This window comes from Sinocyclocheilus anshuiensis, unplaced genomic scaffold (assembly GCF_001515605.1).
Source record: "Sinocyclocheilus anshuiensis isolate Anshui unplaced genomic scaffold, SAMN03320099.WGS_v1.1 scaffold1500, whole genome shotgun sequence".
In the NCBI taxonomy this organism is placed as follows: domain Eukaryota; kingdom Metazoa; phylum Chordata; class Actinopteri; order Cypriniformes; family Cyprinidae; genus Sinocyclocheilus; species Sinocyclocheilus anshuiensis.
In genome coordinates, this window is record NW_015537960.1 from 153,733 (window position 1) to 178,475 (window position 24,743).

The 24,743-nt window shown below is 39.9% G+C and overlaps 1 protein-coding gene across 3 annotated transcripts in view; it reads left to right on the plus strand.

Moving 5' to 3' along the window:
* Positions 1–21,492, plus strand: part of LOC107666681 (transcription factor COE3-like) — a 30,009-nt gene extending 8,517 nt beyond the window's left edge. For 2 of the 3 annotated variants that reach the window (XM_016458100.1, XM_016458108.1), the window contains exons 4-8: positions 12,153–12,241; positions 16,692–16,757; positions 17,510–17,675; positions 18,485–18,685; positions 20,562–21,492. In XM_016458100.1, the coding sequence (XP_016313586.1) occupies positions 12,153–12,241; positions 16,692–16,757; positions 17,510–17,675; positions 18,485–18,685; positions 20,562–20,593 (554 nt within the window). In that variant the 3' untranslated portion in view covers positions 20,594–21,492. The remainder of the gene's footprint in view (positions 1–12,152; positions 12,242–16,691; positions 16,758–17,509; positions 17,676–18,484; positions 18,686–20,561) is intronic. The other variant, XM_016458115.1, reaches the window with a different exon arrangement.
* Positions 21,493–24,743: the final 3,251 nt, after the last annotated feature.

Consider the following 24,743-nt stretch of genomic DNA (forward strand, 5'->3'; position numbering starts at 1 on the left):
AGAAATATATATAATAATATATATATATATATATATATATATATATATACATACACACATACAGTATGGCATGATGGCTTTTTGTGAGATTCCCCCAGAAAGCTTCATCGCCCTGCAATTGTGTCAGTGCTGAAGGTGTTGTAAAAGGTCCTTCGTGATCGCTCAGATGTGGCGGCAATCGCCTGTCAGAGTGCTGTGCTACTTTAAGAGTCGATAATTCTGCTCCATCACAGCCAACACAAGCCGCTTGTCTCAGAGGTCAATGCTCTTTAAACAAATTACTCTGCTCAGACTCTGGGCTCCTAATGTCCTCCGGTACTCTCCAACACCTCTCACACTTAAACAGCTAAACAGCAGTGAAATTAAACACGCCGCAGAGATCCACCAAGACCTGGGGACATTAAAGAAGGCCTATGATGGGTTGTCGGCATCCCGTAAGGTTACGCAAACAGAGGGTCTCGGTAGTTTATGAGCTGCCAGAACTGGGCCTAAAACAATGTGTTATTCAATAGCCGTCCATTAACACTCAGATCTACCGCATGTGTCTGTGTCTGTGTGTGTATATTTGCTAAATTGTGTAAAGGCTGGATATTTTACAAAGTCATTAAGAAAAAAAGGTACAGAGTTTTTGTTGGATGTTACAACATTTCATGCTGACCACCCTCTTGTTTCTGAGTCAGACACACCCTCGCTCACATCTGATACATCACAGCCAGTTAAATACAGTGCTGTGGCCTCATTTTGCAGGGGCGATATACATTCAGATATGGGCTTTATCATTACTAGCTTAGAGCAACCATCTGTTGAGTGATGTATGCTGTGATTTCACCATGTACTGTGCCTGAAATTGCTTTTTTAAAATGCATATTTAGGAAGTTTATAAAAAGAAATATATAGCCGTCCATTAACACTCAGATCTACCGCATGTGTCTGTGTCTGTGTGTGTGTGTGTGTGTGTGTGTTAGGCCTATTTACAGCTCCAGGCCGTTAGTGTCTTCATTTAAAAGGAAAGACTGCAGTGGTTTATTGAGTCTGCATCCCTTTGTATCCTTCAAAGATCCGTGTGTTCTGTTATTTTTTCAGCTTTAACCTTGTACGTTTGTACGATCGTGTCTTTTGTTAACACAAGGCCACCGCTGCACCATCTGATACCTGTATTGGTTATCCATTGATCAGGTCTGGCATGGAACAGCTTGTCAGAAGGGTCCATATCTGCCAATAGCTCTCAACTCGCAAATGCTCTCTTTAGCTGATCTGACTATTTTAAAAACCCTATCCAGATGTTTGCTTTCAATTTCCCATTAAATGGCTTGATGAGTGCAGTTTTTTCTTGTTGATATATTTTCTATTGAAACAGGAATTTGGGCAAGGATAGGATATATATTTTATATGTGTAATTTAATAAAAATAATAATACATCTAAACTATTATTATATCTATCTCATAGATTTTAAGTACACAATATAATATGAATATACCTTTTTATGTATATCTATCTAATTATGAATATAGTATATATTTCATATGTTTTAAGTACACAATAAAATAAAAATACAACTTTTTATATCTACATATTTTTTAATAGACAAATACAAATTGATTTTGAATTATGCCTTAAGCTGCTGTCACTGAACCTTTTTGGGAGACTCGGTCTCAAAAGTACCTTAAAAATAAGCTGGAACATCACTATCAACAAAATTGGAATGCCAGAGTGTGCGTGGAAATACTTTCCGTCTGTCTCTATGACCCAAATTTGGAGGTAGCAATGATCTCCTTTGGCTCCTAACAAGGGGAAAGTTAGAGATATAAATTAAGATATATATGTATGTGAGCGCTCCGGCTCTAATAGACACTTTAACGGATGCAGGCCTCCTGAGCGCTTTTACAAACGATTCCAAACAATGTCATCAGTCATAAATAAAGCTCAACGTCGGACTCTAATTGCATCAAAGCTATTGCTTTCTATTTAGGCATGGTCACTGGTGACCACGACCTTAACGCTCCACTGGAGGCTGGGGAGAGAAAGAGAGAGAGGAATAGAGACGTACGGCAGGAGCTATCACCCTTCCAGACTATTTGTCCTGATCAGCGACACCCATTTACCAGAATTGGCGAAAATGAACTATACTTCATACAGAAATCGTACACTTACCGGCCTTCATTTGTCACGGCACATTCGAGGGCCAGTAAACTTTTCCTTTCCTCCGAAGGGATTGTAGACATGCATCAAAATGTAAAAAAAATGATTTGCGAGGGAGCCCTGTCAGACATTTATCAGGACTCGGGAGCATTATTTGCTAATTTCCAAACCTGCGGCGTGACAGGGTGCTCCGTCTTTTAACCCGCCGTGACCGCTCTGGACTCTTTCTGTTATTAGTACGAGTCAAGCGTTTTTTTGCTTTCTATTTCTCGCTTTTTTCACTCCGTCTCAAGACCCCTCCTCGCTTTTTGTCACTTCTAACGAGACTCATTTGTCTATCACGCTGGTGACAACGTCGCCCCATTCGGCTCCCCGAGACTTTGACCACAGCGTGCTCTCGGGCTCTCCAAGGGCTCCGAGGTCCCGGCCTGTTGATTGGCCGGCGGCCCTGATAAATCACAAAGTTTCCTTGTCAAGGTGAAGGTATCGACTCAACTGCGCCGAAACTGACAAAACGCACAGAGGAAGAGATGGTCATTTATCATAGCACAAAAGGACAAAGGGGTCATCTCACCCCTTCACTCACTCGGCCTGTTGCCGCGTTAAAGATGCCCATCTAGATCCTGGCACACATGCACACCAGAATGGAACCAAACGCAGGTCTTCATTAGACTAATTACTGACATTTAGAGGCAATTAACCTCTGACGCAAGTGTTTAAAATTGTAAAGAGTGGATTTTTTCCCTTTCACCTCCCTTCTGTAGTTCCGCAATTGTACTTTAAAAGACTCGTCCGCATCTAGAGGAAGTCCATTACCGCTCGAAGAGGACAGTATTCTAGTGAGGTCTTTGTAAGGAGATGGGGAGGGGACAGTTGGAAACAGGAAAGATGGTAAACAAATCTAACCGGTGGCACATGAAACGGCATATCAGCGAATTATCAGCCAGCCGTTTGCACTGGGCTATCTGTCCATCTACACTTGTCCCCACCCACCTGCCTTTGGTCTCGCTGAGCACGAGCTGTATCTGATAGGACTGCAGACACGCACACACACACACACATATGCAAACACACACACTCAGTACCAGAAGTAATCAGTAGCAGGGAGGAAAAGTAAACAGAGGTGTTTGAACGCAATCCAGGAGTTGTTTTCCTCTCCATCTCCATCATGTTCACTACATTAAGTACAATAAGATGCACTCCAGACTTAATAGAGAAGATCCATTCATTTTCGCCATTGAGGAATTGTTTTGTTACATCTACATTTAGCAGCAGGATTGTGCGCCATTCTGAATTAAATTGAGAATTATTTCATCTGATTTAATTACTGAATTTGGACAGGACTTGGACTTGACAAAGCCTTATTTGAAAGCTTTGAAGAATTTAAGAAGCCTTAACGTTTAAAAATGGACAAATTTATTAAATAAACTTAAGAAATATGTGAATTTCACAATCTCAGATTCAATTTTACATTCACATCAAATATTCTGATTCAAAATGAATCAGATATGGTATCTGAATCAAAGATCCTGAAGCAAAAGAAGAAAATATTCCCAAATTTGAACTTTTTTGGATCGGAATTCACACTCATTAATTATTATTTAATAATATACATTTATTAATTTATTAATTTTTTATTATTTTATTTTTTATTTATTTTATTATTATTATTATTTTTTTATTTTTTTTACACAGTCTGGAAGACAAAATTATCATAATTTTTATTACATATTTTTAAAATAAACTCTGTATACATATTATTGTGTTTTATTTCATTTTAATCATGTTTTCTAAATTTTGAATGGAAATGTCTGTGGAGAAAATGAATGGCCAAAAACAGATGGGCACTCACTATTACGCTCTTGTCTAATGATACAAGTGTACTGGGGAACTGCTCACTAATAACTAGAACCAAGAACTGAGTCCTTCTCAGCAGATGAGAATTTGTCTTCTCAGACAGTTCTTTGAGAAATATTATTACTTCAGAGAGGAGCGTGCCATTATTGTGAGCAATGCCACACCATTGGGGATTGTGGTGATATTTTAACTCAATATTGTGACAAGCTACAACTCTATCATAAGCAGCGGTCCCAAAAAAAATTCAGTCAACCTCTGCATGTGCTGGAAGGGTCGAATGAACCCTCTCTCCTTAAAGAGAGTTGCACTGGGGTGATTTGGGTATAATTGGCCCTGCTGGTTGCTATTTTGGCTCGGTCCATTTATTTATTTTTTTTACCTCTGGCAGCTTTAAATAGGTTTGTCCTCACTAAGTCAGAGAAATTAGTCATGCTCCAGTGGCCAGCACTTGTTCTGATGGATGGGGCGCTCTCTCGTTCCCAAACATCTTCCCGTTTGCAGCCCTCTGACCCGGGCCTAACCCGTGGACCACATTCATAGCCAAATGTATTTATAGATTAATGAGAGAAGCCACAAAGTATTGACCGGCAAAGGAAAACACAACTCATCTTGAATGAGGACGAAATGCAGCAATAATTTAGCACCCATCGATCCCGCCCTTCCCCTTCATCCATGTATCGATCTCCATTTTACAATATTAATTTGCGTCTGCTATCGGCGAAGGTGGAACCCAATACGTTTTGATATCGGCGAGCCGTTAAAACGGTGCGTTTGAGTCAGATCTGCCGGAGGTGAGTCACATGGATGGAGAATGCTGACAAAAGGAGGAGGAAAAGAGAAATGGAAGGGGTGGGGGTCTTTTTTAACCTTCCTTGTTACAGAAATAGACTTGAAATGTAATTTCTGTCAGGGAAATAAAATATGAATGGCCTAGATCGTGAGAGTGGGCTTCTCTTGTCCTGTCGACACTTTATTGGTGGCTCGAGTGGCCCCCTCTCTCTCTTTCTCATCATCATGCCTGTATCGGTTCAAAGTTCATGAAATTTCTATGAGCATTGATCTGCCTCCATTGATTTTTTTTCTCTCACACTCTCTTTTTTTTTTTTCACGCCGCAGATCTTTGAAATTTTAATTTCCGGAATATCTGAATTTCTCGCAGATGAAATAGCTTCCTCGGAGACAGCTGGCAATAAAATGAAGAAGTTAGCGCCACATTGAAGAGCTCCGGCTCGCTCTGTTCTCCGAAAACCCCACTTTTTTCCCCCTCTTCCTCACTCGTTTGCTTTTTTTCTTGTTCAAAACAGGCTTGAAATTCAAAGCGCTGTAATAGTACAAAACTAGTAAGCCATCAGCTCATTTTTCCCCTTTTAGCTGTCCATCCCTCATTCTTTTCCGGTTTAATCCTGAAAATCGCTTTCATTTGAACCTTTTGGTTCAGGTGCTATTAGCATGGAACCTGTGCCACCTAGCAAAGAAGAAACTTTAGAAGAAACACTTTATTTAGTCACCTAGCATTTGTCTTTTTAATAGTGTTTTACACTGCCATTCTAAGTTTATATATAAATATTATTTTAAAATATTTTTGATTTTTTTGCTATATGATATATATAATGTTTATAGATAGATAGATAGATAGATAGATAGATAGATAGATAGATCGATAGATATAGATAGATAGATAGATAGATAGATAGATAGATAGATAGATAGATAGATAGGCGAGAGAGAGAGAGAGAGGACATGCACTCCTGAGCTCCTGCAAAACCACCTTTTAATACTGGATTAACTTGAACTATCTTAGACATTTTTATAAGGAGACACACACAAACTTACAACCATCGACATCAATACACCTTGGATTACAAATCTTTACATTAATCTGGATTTTGAAACTACATATCTGGAAAAGGACAACAACTGACTAAGGACCCAACAGACCCTGCACCAGAAACCAAAAGCCATCAAAAGAACCAAAAGGAATATCTGTTACAGAGGACTATTTGTTACAAGGGACCAAAGTAAATACCTTTTCTAAAATCTTTCACCAAGTATTCTACAACAAACTATTTTTCAAAAAAGAAAAAGAAGTTTCATTCCTCAAAACAGACAAGTGTGTTACAGAATATATCAAGGTCTACCTTGTTGCCTGACCACGCGACCTACTTTTCAGCAGTGAAATAGGAAGGTGTAAATGTGACGGGCCAAAACAATAGCAAAGAAGACCCCCCAAACAGGTGCTAATGGCCCATAACACCAGGCAGCTGCTAGCATGTCTCTCTCTCTTGTTAAGAGCAAAACATGCTTTGGTCCTTCTCTTAGATTATATTTCAGGTCTGTTCAGAGAAATCCTAATTATGAAGGTGGTCTGTTTTCACTAAAGAAAAGTAACTGAATTATTACTGCATCCCTTGGTCTGGCAGTTGATGATCATAATTGCGATGAAAACTGACCTCATTTAGAGCGAAATCCAGCAGCTGTGCTGGAACAAATGAATGTTTTCCTGTTTTTATTATGCTGCATTAAACTCAAAAATCTTTTTGGCCTTTGATGCTTTTCCGCTTTCATTTTTTTCTGTTTCATGCATGTCTCTGTCGCTCAGCTGTGGAACAATGGGCAATCTGCGTTAAAAGACATTTCCTTTCTATGTTTTTGTTTTCGCAGCGCGTGATGACACCAGTCAGCCAATCCAGAGATGGGCAGCACTATTCCAGATCTCGCTCCGTTTTAAAATCTCTTGCTTTTCCCCTTCCTGATTTGTGTTTGTAGAAGAAAAAAAAAAAAGTGGAAAAGTGGTTCTTGATGGTGGAGGTGGGGCGGAGATAAGCTCGCAGCAGTTAAGGATAATTAGACAAAGTAATAGAGAGCAACAGCCAGAAAGCCATTCATTATCAGAGCCAAAGATACACACTTATCATCATCACAGGATGTAATGGACGTCTGGAATGCAAGCACAGATTTTTTTTTTTACCAAATAAAAATAATTTGAACAGAATTGGATGCAGAAGTGTGTAGATTATGCATTTTAAGAGTGTTAAAATGAATGGAAATTTAAAGAACAGCTGATTTTGTCTTACATTTACCAGAATGAAACAACATATGTACCTTAGTGGAAGAGCACTTCATTACCCAGAATGCAACACCAAAGTCTTTAAAATTAACCAGGTTTACTCAGCCTAAGAAGCTGGTTGTTTGTATTTTGGTTATTTTTTTTTTAATTTGCTGCGTTTCTCCAGTACTGCATTTACAGTAGACCATTGAGAAATGTCTATTAAACATCCTTTATTACATATTTTGGCTAATTTGATCATATTTTAAAGCTTGCAGTTCCATATTTTATCATATTCAAATCCAGATTTTGCAGAAAATGACCACTGTGGATGTACAGTTTTTTTTGCATAGTGCATCAAGTAAGTTTTCTTCATCTCGTAACGTTGCGAATCCGCACAGCTGCATTTTATTGTGATTGATTGCGATTGTGTCACTTCCCAGTGATGTTACTATGGGACGCTTCTCTTATTGCTAAATAAAAACGTGTCACAGTTTAGTATCTGCCGCACTCTAGCGTGTCAGCTTTGAAGAATGACAATATATACAGTCTGCGAGAACAAGGTCAAAACACTCAATCTTGAAATATATGGAGACACGCATGCACAAACACACACACACACACACACACACACATACACACACGCACGAGCAGGCGACATGTAGACACACACAGACTCTCTCTGGACGTAAAATCAGAGGCTGTTTAACGTTAAGTCCCTGGCAGATTGTGCTTAACATTCTCTTTTACAAATGAGGGGTGAAAAAAAACAACTAAACATGATGACCAGCCCAAGGAGCTTTAGATTTGTCATCCATCAAACGCAAACCCTTCTGTTCATTCACTCCACTCGTTCTGCGAAGGCGAGGCGGCCCGAAAAGCATGCTAGCTCATTAGCAAGCACATTTCCCTTTTATACGAGCGGCTCCATAATTCATAACGGCCCCGTACGAGATGTGAGCCTGATTTGATTTAACGTGCTCAGTTATGCTTGAGTGCTAAACGGCTTTCGGGCCCCCTCTTGCCATTCTGGATGGATAGAACAAACAAACAGAAAATGGATAACAAATGAAGACGTAAGCAAAACACTCTGCCACTGACATACGCCAGGCTTCCAGATACTCACACACACACACACACAAACACATGCGGTGAAAAGCAGTGGTGACTACAGCCATATCCAGCACTTACACTCTCTCTCTCTCTCTCATTATCCGTGAGGTCAGTAAGCAGAATTGGGAAGAAACGGAGAGATCAATACAAATTATCCCTGAGCAAACCGGCGCTGACAGCCTGAATTGCAGCATATGTTTACCCAAAATCGGGCAATTTATCTTAATATCAGCAAAGTAATGCGGAACAGGTGAAAGGTCACCTACTCTCCCCACCTCATAATTACCCAGCTCTAAAACAGGAAAGTGCTATTGATTTGCCGGGCCCGAGGCTGGGGGGCCGGCTCAAAGGCCAGTGGGAGGGGCTTAGCCTCAGGCCTGGGCTGAAAGATATAGAGATAGAGAGTGTGTAGGTTGTGAACGAGAAAAATAGTTTTATTGTTCAACGACGTGAGAGTGCAGGAGAAGCAAGATGCTTGCAAGGAGTCTGTCTGGATTTAAACTCAATCTGTTCTCCATATTTCCCAGCTGGCCCAGTAGCACTAACGCCCCCCCCCCACACACACACACCAAAACCCAATTTTATGTGTTCGTAATCGCAGCAGTACTCCCCTTATAAATTTATTTTAGCATGGTAAACACAGTTTCCACAAAACATAACGTGGCTACTAGAATTATTAGTGATGTTTGCTAAGTGCACCATTTGTGCTACAGAAACCTTAAATTGTGTATTACTTTACACAAAGTGATCAGGCTTTTGGTTTTCACTTGGTGGGTGATAAAATGGGTGTAAAAAATCCAATAGATTTACATTGAGCCATATCTAGAGTTCAGAATATTTTCAGGGTTGATGTTTTATTACTTGGATCAGTAAGTAACCACCTAACAACCACCCAGAAAACCCCAGCAATGCAAAATTTAGATGTTGTTGCTACTGGGGGATTTTTTTTTTTTTTAAAGGATTCATTTTAATTAATTAGTATTGTATAGTAATTATTTTTGGTAGATACTATGATTTTATATGAATTTTTATGACTTATTTATTTATTTATTTAGACTAATCAAACAGTTTTATTGTAGTTATGGTATTTTGCTAGAAAATATGAATTTCTTTTTTTAATTGATTTATTGATTGATTTATTATATTATTATTATTATTTAATACAAATTTAATATTTAATATGTCATTTTGTTTATGTTATGGTATTTTAAAATATTTATTTTTTCATAACTAATTTGCTTATATCAAGTTTTATTGTATTTATACTATGATATTTTTCTAGATACTGTGATTGACATTTACTGTCTGTTTATTTATTGCCGATCAGACAGTTTTATTATAGTTATATTATAGCATTTTGCTAGAAACCACGATTACTATTTAATTATTTTATTTGAATTTCTTTTATTATTTTTTATGACACATTATACGGCTAAAATCAATGCTGTTGCAATTATGCTATGGTATTTTACAAGAAATTGTGGTTCCCATATAAATCAGTGTGTTTTTCACCTAGCTGTAGTTAATAATTCCTGGTGTGTTTGAGGTGGAGGATCTCAGAGGTGAGGGACTGTCTTGCGCTAATGAAGGTCTCACTGACCTCTTTTACTGCATTAGCATCAGATCAATAACTGAAGAGCGTTCAGCACCCACTGTTCCGATGCATTTATCAAACCGCACACATTCCTTCATCAGCAAAGCCTCAATGTCAGAGCGCAGAACAACATGTTGCTGCTCGGGGCTGCGCTGTGTGAAAGTGCCATCAGAACGGCTGTAAATCTGCCCGCTTTTGGGCCATATTTAATGTCACCGGGTACTTTTATTATGTGTCCCAGGGCAAATAGACATCCTGAAGGGCTAGTGTCAAAGTGCATGATCCATTTGTGTAGTTCCAGGCGCCAGACATAAAAAATGCGCCAAAATGATGGATACCCTCATATGGGCAAATTCAGGCATAATGAAGTGCTGTAATACAAACATTTACATCTCGGAGAGGTGGAGGGTGTCCGTCTAGGAACGACAGGCGAGGGGAGAAGGAAAGGGGGAGGTGAAGGTGTGCGTGAGAGAGCTACATCCTTGTGAAAGCCATGTCATGTAAAATCAATACGCCCGATCAATGCTTTATTAACAAGCCGACATCTTACTTCGGATTCCTGCATGCTACTTTGTCTTCAGCCATGCAAGATGGCATGTCAAATAGCATCACCGCTGTCCCATGATGACACGCATACGTGTGCACCAAAACATAAGCGCCGTCTTGATATTGATCAGATCGGATTGATTGGATTGCCGCCCCCTACTACACTTAGATGTAATTGTAGCAGTTCATCATAAAGTCACCCAATTATTTCTAGGAAGTTCCTGTCTAAACCTACTACACTTAGATGTAATTGTAGCACTTCATCATAAAGTCACCCAATTATTTCTAGGAAGTTCCTGTCTAATATGCTCATCTTCTCCTCTCAGGCTGTCATCTCTCATTCTCTGCTTTAGTTCGTTTTCGTGTTTCTCCCCGTTTCCATCAGAGCAGAGTTCAGCGGCAAACCGCGTGCTGAATAAGGGGAACAGACAGATTTGATCTCTCAAAAGAAAAAGCACATTGATTCATATGGCCTGACGACGACATCTACATTCATGTCTGATAATATTTTTATGCTGATGCTCTGCTTGCTTTCCTCTTGTGATCTTTTCTTCCTTCTGTATCATTTTTATGTTCCACTCAACCAATGGTATGCATTTGGGGGCGGGGCTATCTGTATGTCTGGCCAGTGGCAGATTAGTGTTCAGGAAACCTGTTTAAAATCAATAATTATTATTTGTGCATTTCTGTTTGTTGATGTTAGTGACAGAAATTTCACACTTTTACACTCACGTTTGTGTTATGGACGAGGATACTGCAAGTCATCTATCTTATTAATTAAGGTTGTGCTTACAAGCTGAAGCACAACCAACAGCCATAAGTGATCAGTTTTTTTTTTTTATGTCAACTTTAAAAGCCATCTGCATCGCAACACTTTGACAACCACCTAAACAATGTTAGCATTGTGTTGACTATTTTTTGCTCACTTTTTCTTCAAAAATGTAAAAAATATTTAATGCAAAAAAAAAAAAAACTTCCTAGAGTGCAACATATTTCATATTTGTTGAAAATAACTTCCCATGCTTAAAGTCTAGTGTGACCGTAATAGACCTCCATGCACTCTTCTAAAGCTTGTTAAACACAATGCATGTGGTAGCAGGAAGTTGAGATTATGATTCATGCACTTGTATACGGAGCAGCTCTGTCTGATTTATAAGCGGGGCACTTCATACTCAAAATTCCAATTTGAGAGGGAGGGAACGTGTGTGTGCTGCATGTGTCTGTGTGTGAAAGAAAAGATTAATTACTATTTGTGGCCAGCAATTTCATGAGGCCAGCCCCGGCACAGCTGTGAAATGATAGCGCCCTACATCAGTTTGTAGTCAACCATTCACAGATTATTAAAGCTCCATAAGATGAAGTGTTCCTCCTGCCTGCTTTGCTTTAGCGCACGATGGCAGAGAGAGTGCGAGAAAGAGGGATAAATCTGAAGGGGCGCAATAGCCAGACATATGTCATCATCGCCCGTTGCCCATAAATCCAGCAGGTGCTTCAGGAAGCAGGACTGATGCAGACTTCACAGGGTTGACAGTCGCAATCGAGTGTGTGTGTGAGTTTGTATGAGCCTGCCTGTTTCATTCATAATGTATCCGCTAACTCCTTCAAATTTATCTGATCAATTATAGGCCTCGTTCTTCCAAATAGGAGAGGTGATAGATGTGGCTCTGACGGAGTATTGCACAGCATGTTATTACCTTTTATTCAAATGCTCAGACCTATCTGGAATAAAATGCATAATGGGTGCATACATTCTCAAGAGCGAATGTAATAACATTTATGATGAAAACACAAATCTGTTCATTTGTTTTGCCTGCGCAGGATGCTAACTGATGGCGTTTTCTTGTTTTGCGGTTTAGCTTTGAACGAACCAACTATTGACTATGGCTTCCAGAGACTGCAGAAGGTCATTCCCAGACATCCAGGTGATCCTGAGAGGTTGCCCAAGGTTAGTGATTCTGTGTTTGTGTGTGCGTGTGTGTGAAAGAGCTATTTCTCATAGAATTGTCAAAACGGGAAACAATTCACTGGCTAGATGAGCAAGCGCATGCAATCACTTTTGGCAAGTCATCACTATGCAATCCGGCGTGTTTGGATTCCGCTGGAATCGTGCAAACTTTCGGCACGTCGAAATGGTTCAATTAAGTATTTTTCCACCCCAGTAGGCAGTGGCGATTGTAATCTAAGCAGAGGCCTTTTTCAGATGTGTGATTATTTCAGTCTTGTTTTCCTTTCATTTTCCAAAGCTAGATCCAGTTTAATCTTTTGTTTACAGAGCTTTCCGTTAAAAGTCCTTGTCTTAGCAGGTTAATAAATTAGTTTTGCGCACGTTAATATGGGCAAGCCCTCTCTCTGGGATTTTTAGCTTCATTTATTTATTTTTTTCCCACTTAAATTCCACAAACCATGCAGTTTGCCTGCAGTTCCCATGTGGTTGACACGTATCACAGTTCTCTTGTTTTGATGTGTGACATGAAAGACAAAGCATGCCTGTCGGACCTTTTCTATTTCCTATTCTTTGATCTGTCCCTCTTTTTTTTGCTCATTTAGCTTTGATAGAATCTATGACTTGTGCCCGGCTAATAGAAAACGTGATAATTTCCCATCTGAGAGCGACGCGGCGCCGAGGGCTTTTCTTAATAATATGTTAAGAGATTATTTTGTACCCTGTTCGTGGGTGCTCGGCACGAGCTGACCACCACGGAGGCCCAATAACAGATATCATACAAATATCTATTAAAGCACAGCATGGGAGCAGCTGCTATCATTAACTTCCTCTGAACAGCTCTGGAATGGCGTTGTCTCAGCGCTAGCGTCCCGTGGACACACACCAAACTAAGAACCCATAAGACTTTGCCCTGCGCCACATGATGTGTTTCAATTACACTTGGCTCTCTGTCTCTGTGGAGGCCAATATCTGGATAGGAAATATCATTCCAGTAAATGCTTTAAACTATCCATTATCAAAAAATAAATAAATAAATAAAGCCACTCTGCTTGAGCACTTCTGAAGCTGGAAAAATATATTACATTTATTTATTTACTTTACTTTATTTTTGTTGTTATTGTATTTTTTGTTATTGCATATTTTATTAAAAGAAGAGAAATACAACAGCATCAGTAACAAAAAAATAACAGAAATTATTTTTTTTCCTCAAGTGCATGCAATTTCACTCACCTCAAATTCAGGTAAACCCTCATCACAGGGACATCACACCAGAGCAGTTCCAATAAACAACATAAATATTTGATTTTGGCCTCTAATGGACCCAAATGTGAGTTCAGCAGCATGTAAATGAAAGTGCCAAGTGATTCATCATAATTACCGCAGCCGTCTGCACCTCTATCGTGTTCGAGGTTCAAAGCCAGCTCCACGCAAAGCAGCAATTGACCCTTACACATATTCTCAATAAGAGGCAGAGCGTCTGGGAGGAGTGGCTGCATTAGATGTTACGGGTGGGAGACAGACCGCTGTAATAAGAGGTTTCAGGGGGAGGGATGTACACAGTGTGTTAGCAATAAGGTAAAGCCGTCACACTCGTGCTCGCCCGCTCGACTCCGCTGTAGAGTTGATAATATGCCCCTGATATCGATTCCTGGATTTTTTTTTTTTTTTCTTTTCCTTTTCCTTCCTCCTTTTCAGGCAGGGATCTACAATACACAAGGTCTGATGGGAAATCGTTGCTGGACAGAAAGCCAATATGGCGTGCATTTATTACTTTGGACATGCAACTGCTAAATATTAACATTAAAAATACTAAGAAAAAAGTATTTCTCAATTATTTTGCTTTCTTATTGTACTTTTGAAATCCCTAACATATTCATACTAAGAATTGCTCGGAATTGCAGTTTACCTCCCTAATTTTAGATCAAATCCAAATTTGCTGCTCGATCCAAGGGGAGGGGCATCCAATGAACACATTTATATACGAAGACGGCAAGAGAGAGTAAAAAGCAATATGTGAAGTCACTCATGTGATGAGGCAGGAGATTGCTAAAGGGACCTTCCAATCCTCTTTCTTTTAAGTCCTTGTTTGAAATCAGTGTCATCCATTTGTCTCGATATAAGGATGAGACAAACACTGGAATGAAAATCTGATCAGGCTCTATACATTCGCTTACGTGCCATCAAATAATCTTTATTGTGAATCATATAGTAGTAACCTGTCGGCCGTATTCTCACATTCATCAGTTCCATTAGCCTCTTTGCGTCCTGTTTCAGCTCGCAAACACCAATCTATTCCGCTTCCCGTTCAATCTAATATCCAAGAAAAATGATTAGAAATGCCTTCATGTTGAGCAATTACCCATGCATTAAAATTCATCTTCTGTCTGTAGCGAGGTAGCTACACGTATTGGTCCCGCACTTCTCAATGTGTTCATCACCTCAGGCAAGAACTAACAGAATAATTGCTTTACACTTTTATAATGATATTAGCACCTCCAGCCCCTCACCTCACTTGGCTTCTTTAACAGTGGTGATATATACCACTCACGATATTCAAGAGTGATAATAACAAGTTTTCCATTTAAACGATTCTCGTCCACCAGCGGAACAATGAGCTCTTGTAATAATAAGCCCTCGCATTTGTCACGAAACAAGCCCTGGGATCGTTTCAGGCTTAAATAGTTCCCAGTCTAACCTGAAGTCTTGTGTCGATGCGGAAAAAGAAGGGGAGTCAATTACACTTAATGCCGCTGCTCTGAAATTTAAATGGAAATGCGTTTCGAACACCGCTCACCGCTAATCATATTCTCAGCATGAGGCCGCGAAGATGAGAGGGGCATGCTGGAACAAAACATACTCATTCACAGCCTCCTTCGCCGATTGGCCGGCGCGTTTGACACGCATAGACTCCCACTTCAATGCGCGCTGCTAAATCCGGTTCATTAGGAAACACACCTCATGGTAAATGACAGATTAGAGTTGAGAGTATGCATCGTTTTCTTAAACTATCCTTACGTCTCCTCCTCCTCTCGGCCGCCATATGGACGAGAAGTTCAAGTAGGTGTCGGCTGCGGTGAGTTTTCAGCGACGTTAATTGCGATAATCGTCAGGTGAAATTGGGAGGCATGTAAGACGTCTTGTGATATGATGAGTAATTATTAGCGGCTCAGAAAAACACTTCATCTTGCTTAGAGAGAGCCGAGAGCCGGACTAAGACAGCTGGGCCTTTCATTTACACTACCTGCTGAATGACAAGTGTAATTCTTTATTTGTATGCAAACTAGACGCATGCAACATGAAACGCAGCCCCCAATTTCCGAGGTAAATGCCCATTTGAAGAAGCAGTCATCCGGTTAGGCTCAGGTTTGGAGTGCGTCTCTATAAAACGCACAGGCCTGTGATTAATCTTGATAAATATGAATCCAACATGGCGCTTGTGCATGGGAATGAAATAGCCATCAAGCCGTGATGAAGGCGCTCCGGGCTTTGCACTCACAAGGACAACGCCATGAATGTGGTTACACTCAAACGCCACCTGCAAATCGATAAAAAGTAAGTCAGCAAGTTCAAGACATGCTAAAATGCAACACAATTCCCAAAAAGTAGCTCTTGGAAGAGAAAAACAAGCGGCAGCCCATGCAAAACGCTTTGGAGATCCTGCCGTACACACCTCGTTGGCAGCTTAGGTGTGATTTTTGAAGGGAAAATAAGCGGCAGGTTAATCCTTTTTGTGTTATAAGTCGGAGGAAAGCTTGCAGACGGGGATAAGCGAGAGTTCCCGGCGTCCATGTCCCAGGGCACAGCCTCTCAGCCCACTCTGGAGGGGAAGTCGTTTATGAAGTCCTTTACAACAGCCAGAGAAAGAGGGTTAATTGAAAAATGTCATAATGTCATTATGAAAGAACTAGATTAACCCGAGCTAATTCACTTTATTGTCCTGAAGAAAGAGGAATGGGCATTGAACTCTTCTGCAAATCTGGGGCATGAATTAGGGGTGAGATGTTGTCTTTGAGGACTCTGCCAGTTTAATTAAGATATGGAAAATGACTCATTGTTCTTCTGAGCTAAAGTGCGCGGAATTAGCAGGCGAACGTGGCGTCTGTGTTTGACTAGGTGCGGCGTGCTAGTGTTTGTTTGTTTAATACCCACAAGGCCACATAGTTGAAATGCAAGTCCTTATGTTGACTCATTTAGCTTAAGTTACACACCGCTTCACTAGTCTAAGTCAAATGAAATGTGACTAAGAAATAAAATAATGCATTTGATAATATATAATTAAAAATGTTTTATTTCCACTCGTCAGCTTGTGTATTTTTTCCCAACCAGAGATAAAGAGCTTATAATGTACCCGGACCCACATGCACGCTTATTGTTCATGTGCAATGTACTGGCTGATGGTGTTTATATGTCTTTATGACTGATTATGTTGCATTCTGGGTGTATATTGCAGGAGGTGTTGCTAAAGAGAGCCGCCGACCTTGTGGAAGCGCTGTACGGGATGCCACACAACAACCAGGTACAAACTCATGCTAATGAAGCACCTTTTCTCTTCCTTTGCACGGTGACTATAATTAAGTCAGCATTCATCTCCTTTTGCTACATTCCTGTATGTTTCAAAGCTAGCTGGGGGCCTTTGTACTGTAGCCGGGTGAAAGCTTGTTTTTTCTTCTTCTTCTTCTTCTTCTTCTTCTTCTTCTTCTGCTTTTTCGCAATATAATTCCTGGCTGCGGCTCTTGGTGCAAAGTGACAAGTTAATCACTCAAAACACACTCACACAACCATATACAGGCTTATTTAAATAGGGAGGATAACCTTGAACTTGGCCCTAAAAGGTGCACTTCTGGAATATATTCTACAGAGCGGTCCAGCTATGCTTGAGAGGTCTAATACATATTCAGAAGAAATGATCCATTACATTATTTCCCCCCAGTCGAGTAGCACAGAGGTGAAGACACTGCAGTACAACTACAGTGAAACAAATGCAAATGTCCTGTCATTTATGTTTACCTACAGACAGAAAATCCATATTTATATTTGTGTGTGTGTATGTATATATAAGTGCCAAAATGTACTCATTCATGAAACACAAGAAGAAGAAAAAATGTATAATTAACTCTTTAAGTATTTTGATTGCTTTAATTTACATGCCATTTTATATAAATGTTTTACATGCATTTACACATAAGTGTATAATCATTTCAGATCTCTGGCCTCAAGTTCCTTTGAGAACGTACTGATAACTCTCCTTTCTCTGTTTCTGTGTGGTAGGAGATCATCTTGAAGAGGGCCGCAGATATCGCAGAGGCTCTGTACAGCGTCCCACGTAACCACAACCAGATCCCGTCCCTCGCCAACACGGCCTCTCACGGCGGAATGATGGGAGTCAACTCTTTCGGCGGTCAGCTCGCCGTCAACGTCTCAGAGACCTCACAAGGTATGTGGCATGAAGATTAGCATGTAGATTACAATGAACCCTGCAGAAAAAAGCTTAATGCAGAATAGGGTGGTTTGCTGGCCAAACGGGAGGCTTGTCAGTCTGAGAGATAGCCACCAAAGCTTTTGAAAAACTATCCAACACGACAGCCTAACCAGCACAGCCAGGCAGGAGAACCTACTAACCACTTTAGTTATTCATCTGCGAATATCAAAATGAGTTATATACGTTTCTAGAAAAAATGCTTGCAACGATTTGCGAACATTAGCGAGCTGCTAGCAGCATAAATCATGGCACAGGCCGGCTGCAGCTTTATCTTTCCTGGCTGTGTATAGCATAGATCCCACGTGGTGTCTGACCCTGTCCCCATCTCTCCGCTACCAGCCTGCCAGAACACGCAGCGCTATCTCACACACTGAATTTAGCCAGTGTACCGATAATAGGTTTACACCTGTTCCATTGTTGCCTCCACTCAGGTCAGGACAGGGAAAAATCACACCGGAATACACGCTAGGATGCTGAATATCCTCCTTACATACATGGAGGTGAATTTAGCACATTGGGCCATACTCATAAAACAAGCAGAATGCATTACTGTGCAAATCGTTCAGGAAAAAAAAATCGTAAAAAAAATTCCAAAGGCGTGGCATGACTATAGGAACTATTTTCAAAGAATTTACATTTGATATGTATGTATATGCTAATAAATAGCCTAAAAAAACTTTGAAACAGGTGATGGCACCTATCTCAAGAATTATATAGATTGCAAAAATTGTGGCAGATTTTGACCCTTGTCTTTCCGTCCGCAGTGGGCTACAGTCGCAACACGAGCAGCGTTTCGCCTCGCGGTTACGTGCCCAGCAGCACCCCGCAGCAGTCCAACTACAACACCGTCAGCAACAGCATGAATGGCTACGGCAACACGGGAATGCCCAACTTGGGCGTGCCCAGTTCACCGGGCTTCTTGAACGGCTCCTCTGCAAACTCTCCCTACGGCAGTAAGTATCAAGGTAATGTTGAGCCCCCCCCGCTCTCTCTGTCCTCCACCTGTGCTTCCCTTTCCTTTTGACACTCCTCTGTTGTCGTTCTGTTGGTTGTTTGTTGGTTTGTTTTGTTATCTTTTGGGAATGTGTGCTACTGGATAAAAGGAGGGGTGACTCTGGAGGCTGAACAACCGAGACATTTAGCAAATCCGACCAATCAAAGCAGCCGATTGAAAAGCAAATCCAATTGCAATTATAAAGCAGGCCAGCAAAACAGCACTCAAAATCTTTAAAACACAATTTTTTTCGGCAAAATGACCCAGTCAGAGTCGATAAGAACGCCTATTATCCAGAAAGTGGCCATGGCAGGACATCTCATATCCCATTCCAACTCCATTTACCTGATGATATGCTCGTTTGTTTTAGTCCCCCCAAAAAAGACCGTGCATGTGTGGGTGTGTTTATTGATTTATTTATCTTTCATTAATGATTAAGCAAAGTTAAGTGTCTCATGAGATTTCATACTCGAGTGGCTGGGATCGCTATAATTTGGAAACATCTTGCACAAATAAAATCGACTCAACTACTCCATTATTCACTGGCTCTTTTGCATTCAAACTGAGCTCAACGTATGCCACCATATTCTCTTTACACTGGCGGTACACAACCCCGTCGTCCTCGAAATACTGTAGCGTGTTAAAAATGCATTTCCTACAATAGTAGCGCGAACGATGGATTCAAAAGGGCAGAAATGTTAACGCCTCGCTGTGCTCGCTCATCCAACATCGAATAACATCGCCAGAGAGGAACTTAACTGCAGAAGAAGTGATTATAACCCAGGTTGAATGTGATTATAAGAAGAAAGAGCGAGAGGGAAAGAGCTCACGGTATTCTCGGCAGGGCGGCATCGTTCGGCAAATTAAAGACTTACTCTGGCTGTTTAGTGCACTCGTATTTGCTCTTCGTCAAGGCCCAGTTGTTTGCTTTGAAAACATGTTTTAGCCATAGCGTGTGCAACCGAGATTAATAATGTTAGACCTAATGAACTGAGAAATTAAAGTTCATGCCGCTACATGCATCTACTTATTAATATGTGGTTTGCAGAAATTAATGAGGAATGCCACAACATCAGATGCCTTGGCAAACTTAAAAGCACTCCAAGCATGACTCTACAAATAAGTCGAAAGCGGCAAAAGAGCTTTCTTCCCGTTTGCCCTCCCCTGGCACTTCACTAGACACCTAATTGCGGAAATGAGCGAGTACATCAATCTCTGCATTCGGGCGGCCCGAGAAGTGGGCGTACGACGACCTAGTCCGGCCTTCTTTAGATGTCACAATAAGGAGAGATTGGGGGGTGGAAATACGGGCTGACAGGAGAATGCAAATAGTTTTCCAGCATCCACTCGGCTCTGGTAATGGCAGGAGGGAGCGAGGCGAAGATTTCAATTTGGGCAAAGCCGAGGGGTGTCTGGTTGCTGACTGAGAAGGGGAGACCGTGGGTCTACGTGACGTTAGCAGAAGTGACCGTGTTGTTTCACGGCTGTCAGCAGGGACCCTCTCCTGGGAGTCTGGCCCACTGTTTGCCATTAACAAAACGCTAAGAGAAATATCACACATGTGGGAGCCAGGATGCTTTCTCCTCAAAATGTCAGAAAGCTCCTCTTTCAAAAAGTGAAGTCTTTCCAGCACGTCTTGTTGGTGAAGCACATTTCACTCAATCACTCCCAACCCTCCCCCGTCGGCCCCCGACAGCAACAGCCTCCATTTTACAAACATCCCCAGCGCCTTTCGAGTCGAGTATTTTGTGAAATGCGAGTGACATACTTACTGCTGTGTTCCTTTTTGTCTACTGTGCGGCGTCTCGAGACCTCCCGTGCTAAAATTGTTTATCTTTCTCTTTCAGCTATGTCCGGACTGGTGGTCCCACCCATGTAAATTGCACTCCCTTCCCTTGTAAAGCAGCCACCTCCTCACTGGGACGAAGCGTAGTACGTTATACGGAGGATCCTCCTCGAAGTCGTCATTCGTCATGAAGTTAATCAGCAGCTAATTCTGTTATTCAGAGGAAAAAGACACTTTGCTTCAAAGAGTTTATTCGAAATTGACATGCAAGCGACTTCACAGTTTATTGACTGAATCTTGTCATTTTCACGATCTCGAAGGGGAAAAAAATAACAAAACGTACCTATTTTGTATAAACATTTCTGGTTTAATCTTGGCTATGTCTAGTTCTTGCTATGTGTGGGAAGAAACATTGTGGATATGTCATTTGATGAAAACACTGATAAAAAAATGTGTAAGAATGTTTCTCTTTCACCGATGTGCTGCCACTGCACATCTTCATAATGTGAATTCATTTTCCTTTTTTATTATTATTATTTTTTGTTTATTGTTTTGCTTATTTTTTTTATTTTGATTGTGGTAATAAAAAGGGGGCCAATATATACAGAGCCAATAAACTGGAAATAATATAAGATATATGATTTATAAATCAAAAAGAAAGGCAAGGAAGAAGGAACGATGCGAGGAACCGGGAAAGGAGATCTTATCTTTCAGTTCGTTCGGCGGAAATGAACTTTGTAACTTATTGTAGGTAGAAGTTGTAACTTTGATATTGCAAAAATTCTTCTCTTGCCTTCAACAAGCACACTAACAGAGACGAAGCGCTACTGTCTGTTGGTTACAAAAGACAAAAAAAGAAAAAAAAAAGAAAGAAAATATTTCCACTGCTAAAGCTTCCTGTAAAGCGAGTGTGATCTGCAATGTTTTTCAACTTTTTGCTAGCACTGTATACTATTGCATTCTTAGGCTACTGTGAAGTCTGTTTCTTGTACCAGAAAGTTGTCCTTATACGAGTATTTTGTGAAATGCGAGTGACATACTTACTGCTGTGTTCCTTTTTGTCTACTGTGCGGCGTCTCGAGACCTCCCGTGCTAAAATTGTTTATCTTTCTCTTTCAGCTATGTCCGGACTGGTGGTCCCACCCATGTAAATTGCACTCCCTTCCCTTGTAAAGCAGCCGTCTCCTCACCGGGATGAAGCATAGTACGTTATGCAGAGGAACCTCCTCGAAGTTGTCATTCGTCATGAAGTTAATCAGCAGCTAATTCTGTTATTCAGAGGAAAAAGACACTTTGCTTCAAAGAGTTTATTCGAAATTGACATGCAAGCGACTTCACAGTTTATTGACTGAATCTTGTCATTTTCACGATCTCGAAGGGGAAAAAAATAACAAAACGTACCTATTTTGTATAAACATTTCTGGTTTAATCTTGGCTATGTCTAGTTCTTGCTATGTGTGGGAAGAAACATTGTGGATATGTCATTTGATGAAAACACTGATAAAAAAATGTGTAAGAATGTTTCTCTTTCACCGATGTGCTGCCGCTGCACATACTTCCCTTGTAAAGCAGCCACCTCCTCACTGGGACGAAGCGTAGTACGTTATACGGAGGATCCTCCTCGAAGTCGTCATTCGTCATGAAGTTAATCAGCAACTAATTATGTTATTCAGAGGAAAAAGACACCTTGTCTCAAAGAGTTTATTCGAAATTGACATGCAAGCGACTTCGTCATGAACAATTTAATTTTATTGACTGAATCTCTTGTCATATTTTCACGATCTCGAAGGGGAAAAAAAAAAGAACAAAACGTACCTATTTTGTATAAACATTTCTGGTTTAATCTTGGCTATGTCTAGTTCTTGCTATGTGTGGGAAGAAACATTGTGGATATGTCATTTGATGAAAACACTGATAAAAAAATGTGTAAGAATGTTTCTCTTTCACCGATGTGCTGCCACTGCACATCTTCATAATGTGAATTCATTTTCCTTTTTTATTATTATTATTTTTTGTTTATTGTTTTGCTTATTTTTTTTATTTTGATTGTGGTAATAAAAAGGGGGCCAATATATACAGAGCCAATAAACTGGAAATAATATAAGATATATGATTTATAAATCAAAAAGAAAGGCAAGGAAGAAGGAACGATGCGAGGAACCGGGAAAGGAGATCTTATCTTTCAGTTCGTTCGGCGGAAATGAACTTTGTAACTTATTGTAGGTAGAAGTTGTAACTTTGATATTGCAAAAATTCTTCTCTTGCCTTCAACAAGCACACTAACAGAGACGAAGCGCTACTGTCTGTTGGTTACAAAAGACAAAAAAAGAAAAAAAAAAGAAAGAAAATATTTCCACTGCTAAAGCTTCCTGTAAAGCGAGTGTGATCTGCAATGTTTTTCAACTTTTTGCTAGCACTGTATACTATTGCATTCTTAGGCTACTGTGAAGTCTGTTTCTTGTACCAGAAAGTTGTCCTTATACCTCTAGCTCCTTACTCCCTAATGTGTTTTGTATGTGGTTATACAATTGTAGACTTTTGTGATTTTGCCAAAGTTGTAGCTAAATATTTATACACTTGTCTTGAATTTTCCAGATTCACTTAAATATTTAGTACAGAGTTTTATTCCTACAGTTAGGAGTAAAATTGTCTTATACATTGCAACACTTTCACACAAACACTTGCGGTCACTAAGGGATTTTTTTGTAACATATCAATTATAAATATTGTATTTATCTTTGAAATTTTGTATATTGCTTTTGCATCATTTTCTTTGATCTCACCTGTATTGTTTTCCATGGTCGAAATTACGATGAAGGTTTAGCCAAGAATCATCGCCTGCATTCGATGTTTTGTACCGATAGATCTGCGCATTTCATTTGAAATTCAGAATTGTTTTATGCCATTAGACCCTCCGTCCATTTTTGTTTGTTTGTTTGCTATTTCGAGGAGCAGTCAAAACTATTGTTTATTTTTATATTAATTTTTAAGTTATCTAAAAAAGTACTTTTTTGAAAGAAAACTGTTTGTTGTATAGTCAAATAAATTGTTTGTGTCACCTGGCTGTAATAATATTAGTAGATAAAGTGCATGTCAAGCCGCCCCAGGGGGGAAAATCCAATTGTGGTTGTAAATTTTGTTTTTGTAGAATGTAAAGTAATTTTTACCTGCCACCATAACTTTGCCACATAACTGAACCATGTTTACAGGGATCAAGAAGGAAAAAAAAAAATCTGCAATGGAAATATACATCAGTTACTAATGTTTATTAAAATATGTCAGAAAAAAGCTCTGTCAAAGGCTTTCCAGTGAATCTCCTGAGAGGAAACTTTCTGCTGTTTTAATGACAAACGTACACCACAGTGAATCTCATTATTCCATTCAGATCAATGGTGTAAAAAGCACAAACATTTTTTACTAAAATAAAAAATAATTATTGTGACCCCTCATCTTTTTGGACTATTTTGTCAGTTTGTCTTTTTCAACATTAATTTTACCCTATTCCCTCAAGTAAAACAGCATTCAAAGGGAATGAAAACAAATGAAAAGTTAGTTTTTGTATCATATATGGACAACCAAGATGAAGATGTTCTATACCGTAAATGTCATTTTGTAAGTAACTCATGACACCGTAGCATAGCCGAATCGTATCACTTTTCTCTCTCAATGATATTGATTTTCCGAGTCGTGCCAAAATCCACAAATGAGACGCAGTGATTTTTTTTTCCCTATCCAAGGCTTTCATTTTGAGCTTTTTTTCTTTGCACTTCGGGCTTTGTAAATGTTATAATGTTTGGCAGTGTGCTACTCTTTCTGTTTCAATCCAAAAGCGGATGTTTCCTCTTGGCAATCGGCACACAAGTTTCCTTTAGCTGCAGGAAGCAAAGGCAGCTGTAGATGGAAATAAATGATGAATGTACAATGTATTTGCTTTGTGATGGCTCAACAAAGCTCGGCCAAGTGGAGGAGCCGGTGAGGTCACCCTGAAAGTAAGAAAAACTCAAGGTTACGTGAAGTGCATTTGTGGATTTCATAATTTCTGCAATCTGGTTTTGTCTTTTAGTCTAATTAAGTACCCATACTCGGAAGATTTCACTAAACTCGAGCTCTGTAAGAACAAATGCCTTTATTTCTGGCTCATGTATGGTTTATTTGAGTTGTTTTATGGCCATATTTCTACATTTTATTGTACAAAGTTGTTAATTTTACATAATATTTAATTAAAGTATTTCTTGTCTGTGAC